This window comes from Mus caroli, chromosome 3 (genome assembly GCF_900094665.2).
Source record: "Mus caroli chromosome 3, CAROLI_EIJ_v1.1, whole genome shotgun sequence".
NCBI classification, from domain to species: domain Eukaryota; kingdom Metazoa; phylum Chordata; class Mammalia; order Rodentia; family Muridae; genus Mus; species Mus caroli.
The window spans coordinates 151,273,387-151,281,919 of NC_034572.1; the positions used below are offsets into that span (position 1 = coordinate 151,273,387).

General features: G+C 38.2%; 1 protein-coding gene across 12 annotated transcripts in view; it reads right to left on the reverse strand.

Moving 5' to 3' along the window:
- Lrrc7 (leucine rich repeat containing 7) overlaps positions 1-8,533 on the reverse strand; it is a 461,164-nt gene that overhangs the window by 348,173 nt on the left and 104,458 nt on the right. For 11 of the 12 annotated variants that reach the window (XM_029475024.1, XM_029475018.1, XM_029475023.1 and 8 more), the window contains exon 2: positions 6,065-6,162. In XM_029475024.1, the coding sequence (XP_029330884.1) occupies positions 6,065-6,162 (98 nt within the window). Of the gene's footprint in view, positions 1-6,064; positions 6,163-8,533 lie in introns of those variants that run through there. The other variant, XM_029475019.1, reaches the window with a different exon arrangement.

The window sequence follows — 8,533 nt, forward strand, 5'->3', positions numbered from 1 at the left end:
AAAAAAAAAAAGAAAGCATTATAGTCATGACACAGGAGCATTTAAAAAAAAAATTATTAGGTATTTTCTTCATTTACATTTCCAATGCTATCCCAAAAGTCCCTCATACCCTCCCCCCCCACTCCCCTGCCTACCCATTCCCACTTCTCGGCACTGGTGTTCCCCTGTACTGAGGCATATAAAGTTTGCAAGACCAATTGTCCTCTCTTTCCAATTATGGGTGACTAGGCCATTTTCTGATACATATGAAGCTAGAGGCACGAGCTCTGGGGGGTACTGGTTAGTTCATATTGTTGTTCCACCTGTAGGGTTGCAGACCCCTTTAGATCCTTGGGTACTTTCTCTAGCTCTTCCATTGGGGGCCCTGTGATCCATCCAATAGCTGACTATGAGCATCCACTTCTGTGTTTGCTAGGCCCCTGCATAGCTTCACAACAGACAGCTATATCTGGGTCCTATCAGCAAAATCTTGCTAGTGTATGCAATGCTGTCAGCGTTTGGAGGCTGATTATGGGATGGATCCCTGGGTATGGCAGTCTCTAGATGGTACATCCTTTTGTCTCAGCTCTGAACTTTGTCTTTGTAACTCCTTCTAACCCTAACCCTAACCCTAACTCAAGAAGAATGAAGGCCAAAGTGTGGTCACTTTGCCCCTTCTTAGAATTGGGAACAAAATACCCATGGACGGAGTAACAGGAGCATTTGTGTTCATCTGTTCCTATTGCAAAAAGCTATGGTAAACTCCAAGAATCACCAATAGAGGAATGATTTCTCACAGTTCTGAGATCAAGGTATGGCTGATTTGGGATTATGGAGAAAGTAATTTTATGGTTCATGGACGTTCCTTCTCTACATGTATTTAGAGCACAGGAAGAATGAAGAAGGACCCCTCTGAGGGGTCTTTTTATGAAGTAATAAATCCATTTACAATGATTCATCAAATTATCTCAAAGCATGCCTCCTACCATCATCCTAAGTAATCAGATTTTAACAAATGAATTTTGGAAGAATGTAATTGTTGAGATTATTTAATTTTTTTAAAAAAGCATTTAAAATACTTTAGCAAATGGCAAAGTAGAACTCTAAGATTATGCAGTGAATGTTGCTGCATCTTCTGATTTTTTTAAAACATAAACTATTCGTACAAATGCAGAAAACTGTGATCTTCCTCTAGATGAGAATATGGCAAGATACACTAGCACTATGGCTTCAATAAAATTATTTTGAATTAATAAAAATGGAAATTATCTTGGGTGGTTCTGGTTAATCAGATGAAAAGGCTGAAAACAGGGGCAAGAGTCTAACTGGGAAAAAGGAGAATAAACACTCATATTTAAAATGCTGTCTGGAACTTAAAGGGTGTTCCTCAGATGACAGTGAACAAAAAGAAAGGGCAAGTGGTTCTCAACTCTATGGGAAATAAATTCTACCAGCAGGTTGAAAGCATTTACAAATATATCTATTCCAAACTAAGCTTCTGATAAGTCTCAAGCTGACAACCTTGGACTAAACTCTTGACTCACAAGTGACAGATAATAAATGACAATTTAAGCCAATGGATTTATTGTAGCTGGTGACATGAAGATAGAAAATCTTCACAGCAGTGTGAAGTGAAGACATTATTGATGATCTGAGTGGTAGCTATCCTAGTGGAGTGACAGGTTGGAGCCCCCCCCCCCCACCTCCAGGCACATTTGAATGAGCAAGTGTGAAGCAAGCAAATGGGGCTGCCACAGATGGCTCTTCCGGGGGAATCTTTGGAAAAGAACATAAACATGTAATTTTAGCTGATTGTGGATATAGTTTTAAGGACATATATTTATTTGACTTTTTAAAATGTGGAATAACTTGTCTATGTCTAAAAGTTTGTTTTTACATCATTTCTTCTTTTTTTTTTTAAAAAAAGTTAATGGATGTCTGGATGTCTGCTCAGCCTCACTAGATACTGGACACCTAGATAAAATTAATATTTAAAAACTAGCTAAGAACAGTATCTGGTGACCCAGTCTTGATCTTAATATTGAAAACACTATAAAAGGTTAGAGATTACAAAAGGTAGCATAAAATATGCCATTTATTAAGACCTTCCACAAAAAGACCCTGTCATTTTAACAGAGCTCCATATTCCTCTGTTTCTCTAGCAGGTAGATGATTCCCCTGGACCTTCTATGATTCTGCTTTTCTGTGACAGCTTTCCCTGGGAAGGGAGCAGAAGTTGTGGGTTGGATGCTAGGCTGAACTTGTGGATTCAAGAGGATGTAACTATACCAATTCATCTTAGTCAGGGTTTCTATTCCTGCACAAACATCAGGACGAAGAAGCAGCTAGGGAGGAAAGGGTTTATTCAGCTTACAATTCCACATTGCTGTTCATCACCAAGGAAGTCAAGACTGGAACTCAAGCAGTGCAGGAAGCGGGAGCTGATGCAGGGGCCATGGAGGGATGTTCCTTACTGGCTTGCTTCCCCTGGCTTGCTCAGCCTGCTCTCTTATAGAACCCAAGACTACCAGCCCAGGGATGGTCCCACCCACAAGGGGCCTTTCCCCCTTGATCACTAATTGAGAAAATGCCTTACAGCTGGGTCTCATGGAAGCATTTCCTCAACTGAAGCTCCTTTCTCTGTGATAACTCCAGCTTGTATCAAGTTGACAAAAAACTAGCCAGTACACCAGTGTTAGGTGTATTGTCTGATAACATGAATTATTGTCTAGCAGTTGCAAGGTCAGCTTGTTGCTACCTATGTGGAACCTGTAGTGCACTGCACATTATTTTTTCTATAGAATAAGTAATATGAATTTTCAGGTTTTGGCATTTCATTGTTTTGAAAGTTAGAAGCTCATAAATTTTTAGGCAATTTGCATTTTTTGATATAAACATATTCTATTGTTGAGGTTTGATCATTTGCTATGTATTATAGTGCTAAATGCTGGCCCCCAAGACATGGTTGCCCCCAGGGATGAGAAAATATGCACATAGACCCAAGTGACACTATGTAACTTGACCCCCAAATTATCCCTGATTGGTGAATAAAATTGTGTACAGCCTATCGTGGGCAAGAGATAGGTGAATTTTTTTGGTTCCCGGGATTGGAATAAGAGGCAGGGACCAGGAAGAGAGGGATAAAGGAAGTAAGTAAAGATAGAAGTTGCTGTGGGGTAGATAAGTTATGAAAACATGGTCATGAAAGCTGGGCAATTGGAGGTAAGAGAAGGCTAGATGGAAAATAGCAAGTTGTATGAGGTTATTGATGGGGAAGTAGATTCTAGTAGCTAAGAGGGTAGATATCTACTCAGCTCTACTGAATTAAAGTCTGATTATAAATATAAATGTTGTATTTTTTATTTGGTAACTGAATGATCAAAGGCAGGGTGCAAACCCCAAATTTGAGATTAAATATCTACTACAACTTTCTATTTTCCTCAAACAGAAGATTAATTTGGCATAAAACCATATTAGTAAGCTAAAAGAGACAAAGTTAGAGGGAGGGAAAGAAATCAAGAGGCTAAGAAAAACTTTTTATGTCCTAGGTTCTGTGCAACACAATATAATCTTTATCTTCTCACAATAGTCCTGTAAATCATCAAGGCATGGCTCACTATTACTCTTACTTTAGAGGTATATCAAAAGAGCTCTTTATGAAAATAATACACAGCATACTGCAGCTAGTTATTGTCACGAGTTGTGCTAGAGAATAGACCTTCTCACATGCTGCTAAAGTTAATAAAATACCACAGTGTTTTGTCACTACTATTAAAAAGATGGTGTCTTTTTTTCAGGAGTTAAAGCTTCTCTACCAGATCACAGTGGGGACTTCTTATCATATTAACTAACGATATATATATATACACTAACTTTCTTAGATACATGTGAAGTATATGCAATGAAGCTTATTGCTTATAAGTATGAAATATATCTATTGATATCTCCATCATCATTAGTCTTGTGTATTTGATGGCTTAATCTCATCCACCATCAATCACTTGCTTAGTCGGTGACTTTCAGGCTTATCCTTGCATCACATTCTCTAATGTGGCTTCTTAAAGTATAGATCACTACTCTTGTCTGAAGAGATGTTTAATTCAACAAGTTTGGCCACAAGCCTTTGAATCTGTGCATCTAATGAGTTCTCAGGGTGATTTATCTGCTGTTGGTTTCGGTGCTCCAATTTAAGAATCACTTATTCAGACAGGAGTTCAAATCTTTCTCAAGACATATGAGATGGCTGGCTCATTATGCTAGCACTGAGAAGGCTGAGACAAGAGGCCAGTCTGGGATATCTAGTGAGACTTTGTTTCAAAGAACAAAACCAAATAGATAAACAAAAAAATTTTTTTCTTATAAAGAACCAGGCACAGGAATTTGGCTTTGTTCTGTGGAACATTTGGCCTTAGTCATGACTGCTGAGTCTTTCTGTGCAGGCAAAACTAGTTCTTCAGAACATCTAAACAAATGTGTAATGCCAATGTTTCCATAAAGTCATATGTACAGAAATAGAAATCAGGATGAATACCATGGTATATTGCAGTTGAGTAACCACTGCCCTACATAATTAGCTAAAAGAGTACTCATGGAAAAAAATCACTATATATTAAACAGCAACTACCTGGCAACCATCTATCAATGTATCCACATATCTTCTAGGTTTTTAAGTTACATGTATAAGCCTATTCCAGAGATTTAGATGTTGTGTTTAACCAGAAAAGAGGGGAAATCCCAGTGATTCTTATAAATTCAGTAACAGAGATAATACTTAAAAGCTGGGATCTTCATAAGTACTTTTAGCTAAATAGCATCTTCACTTTCACATTTTAGTATTTATTGGATATTGTTTATAGGGTTAAGAGACATTAATTCACATGTAGAAGATCAACACTCTAGTGGATGACATAAAAGTTACTGCAAAAACATATCTCTTGACTTTACTACACAACACTCAGTATAAGTGCTTCACTTGAGTTTGCAGGCAGTATATGTGATCCTTACACTTCAAACTACTTTAAAATCCAAATGTAAAGTTAACAGTCTACTGTGCTGTCTGTGTCTGTGGAGCTCAGCATTAACTTTATAGTTAAGAAATGTAAGTTCTTAAATTTGGACAAAATTCAGATGAATGTTTGTCATAATGGAACATAATTTAGTATGCTGAAAATAACTCCATGTAAATACCACAAGAAAAGTTAGGATCATGAGTCATCTGACAAATTTCAAATGCGAATAGCATGTCAAAAGTCTCCAACAATCTGTTATACGCTATGGAATATAAATATTTAAATGAAGTCTCTACAGATGACTACACATGCTAGTATAAAATAATTTGAGGCTGGATTAAAGTGTCTTTACAGTGTCACTTATAAAATCTATCTTTCAAAACATTTTACTAAATTCCATTAAATCAAACATTTCAGTTTGACAAATGGGTCTGCATTTACCCTTAGGCATTTACTTCTCTAGGAAAAGTGTTTTTCAAAGAGTGTGTGGCATTTTAAGAAAGAAAGAAAAAAAAAGTTCAAAAGAGAGCTGTAGTTCAATGGATGGAAACTGTAAAATGTTGATTTTAAGCACATTTTATAAGGTTTTTTACCTCAGGACATTAGTATGCATAACATGGAGTGATTCTGAAAGATTTAGAGACTGTGTAGACTTTTCTGTTCTCATTTAACACAAAATTCAAATGCCACGGGAATTTGTTAAAATACCAGAGGAACGATCTTGGGAAAAGAGCTTGTAGCATTGTATTTGTTATAATTTAAAAAATCAAGTCAATGTAACATATATTTATTGAATACATCTCCAAATTGCCTGAGCTTTTTAAAGTGAACCTGTCCTTCCTTCCTTCCTTCCTTCCTTCCTTCCTTCCTTCCTTCCTTCCTTCCTTCCTTCCTTCCTTCCTTTCTTTCTTTCTTTCTTTCTTTCTCCCATTCTTTCCTATCTTCTTTCTTTCTTTCTTTCTTTCTTTCTTTCTTTCTTTCTTTCTTTCTTTCTTTCTTTCTTTCTTTCTTTTTTTTTTTGTGCCAGTCACCAAAAATCTACCTAGAACATGGTTAATCCGGTTAGCTGTACTTACACTCCTCTTCAGGCCTCTTCCGAAGTGCTGCACGAGCCTCCTTACAAGGACTTCTCTGATATTGTGGGGGATTCCTTCCCCGTATTAGGCTCTCCATCCTATAAGAGAAAGACCAATAGTGTTTTAATACCTGCATCTTGGTTGATAATGGAAATATCATATTGAAGTTTAAATACTGATAGAAGGTTTGTACCCTACTTTGTACCACTGAGAGTATCTAACAGATAAGATGACAAGGGAGTGTGGAGCATGGTAAGCTGGAGAATGCTTGGCCTTTAAAAGCTATATTGATTTAAAATGTTAAAAGCATCCGGTGGAACTAGAGAGACAGTTTAGTAATGCCAGTGCTTGTCCTATAAGCACAAGGACTTGAGTTTTATCTCCAAAAAGTATGTAAAAATGTTGGGTGTGGGCATGCTCTTGTAATCCCAGTGCTGGGGAAGCAGACAGATAGATCCTGTGGGCTTGTTGGCCAGCCAGCAAAGTCTACTCAACAATTTCAGGACAGCAACCCTGTTTCAAATACACAAAGTGGCTTAAGTAATGACAGCACACTTTGTCTTCTGGCATCCACATGTATTTGCACATACATATATATATATACATATATATATGTATATATATATGTATGTATATGTATGTACACACACACACACACACACACACACACCCTACCATGTGGACAAACCCCATACATGGTCTAGTAAGAGACTGTTAAGAATGAATGTTTTTGTCTTACTCCAAAGTATTTGGAACTAATGAGATTTAGAAGTAGATCTAGAAGATGCTATAACAGTGGTGTCTTCATAGTAGGATCACTGTCCTAAGGTTGAGAGAAAGAACAGAGATCTGTTTCTCTTTTTTTTTATTACATATTTTCCTCAATTACATTTCCAATGCTATCCCAAAAGTCCCCCATACCCCCTCCCCACTCCCCTACCCACCCTTTCCCATTTTTTTGGCCCTGGCATTCCCCTGTACTGGGGCATATAAAGTTTGCGTGTCCAATGGGCCTCTCTTTCCAGTGATGGCCGACTAGGCCATCTTTTGATACATATGCAGCTAGAGTCAAGAGCTCTGGGGTACTGGTTAGTTCATCGTGTTGTTCCACCTATAGGGTTGCAGATCCCTTTAGCTCCTTGGGTCCTTTCTCTAGCTCCTCCATTGGGAGCCCAGTGAGAAGACTGTCATCAGAAAGAAGGCCTTGCCTCAAAGCAAAACTACTTGCACCATGACCTTGGTTTTCTCAGTCTAAAATCTATGAATTGAACATACCCATCATTTAACCATTATGCCTGTGATAATTTATCACGTATTCCAATCAGTCCAAAGGGAAACTATTAAAAAAGAGTAATCTCTTGAAAATATAAAAGTTTAAAAAAAAATCTTAGAGAATAGTCTTCAGGGGTAGACTTTCTGCTTCTTTCCATGCTACTGGGTGAATATGGAAGAATTTATTACTATTATTACTATTGTTTTATTATTACTACTACTATTGTTTTATTAGTAGTAGCAATAATTATTACCATGTATACATATTAATATACTTGTGTACATAACTATAAAGCATAAGAAAATGTTTCAGAATATGCAATTATAACTTGAATCTTAGCTTCATTTGAAGGTTATTTTAGGTGAGGAATAGTTATTGATCTTGAAATAATGATGGTACTATGGCAGAAACATAAGGGGGACCTGAAGAATTTAAGATACAATTTGCCAGGCACTGAAGGAACAGCCATCCAGACTGTCCCATCTGAAGATCCATCCCATATACAGTCACCAAACAGAGACATTATTGTGGATGCCAAGAAGTGTATACTGACAGAAGCCTGATATAACTCTTTCCTGAGAGCCTCTGCCAGATCCTGATAAATACAGAAGTAGATGCTCACAGCCAACCTTTGGACTGAGCATAAGGTCCCCAGTGGAGGAGTTAGAAAGGACTGAAGAGCTGAAGGGGTTTGCAACCCCATAGGAAGAACAACAATATCAGCCAACCAGATACCGCAGAGCTCCCAGAGACTAAACAACCAAGCAAAGAATACACACGGAGGGACCCATGGCTGCAGCTGTATATATGTAGCAGAGGATGGCCTTGCCAGTAGTCAATGGGATGAGAGGCCCTTGGTTCTGTGAAGGCTCGATGCCCCAGTGTAGGGGAATGGGAGAGCAGGGAGGCAGGAGTGGGTGGATGGGTGGGGGAACACCCTAATAAAATCAGGGGGAGGAGGGATGGGACAGGGAGTTTCAGGGGGGAAATCGGGAAAATGGATAACATTTGAAATGTAAATAAATATGCAGCTAGAGTCAAGAGCTCCGGGGTACTGGTTAGTTCATAATGTTGTTCCACCTATAGGGTTGCAGATCCCTTTAGCTCCTTGGGTATTTTCTCTAGCTCCTCCATTGGGGGCCCTATGATCCATCCAATAGCTGACTGTGAGCATGCACTTATGTGTTTGCTAGGCC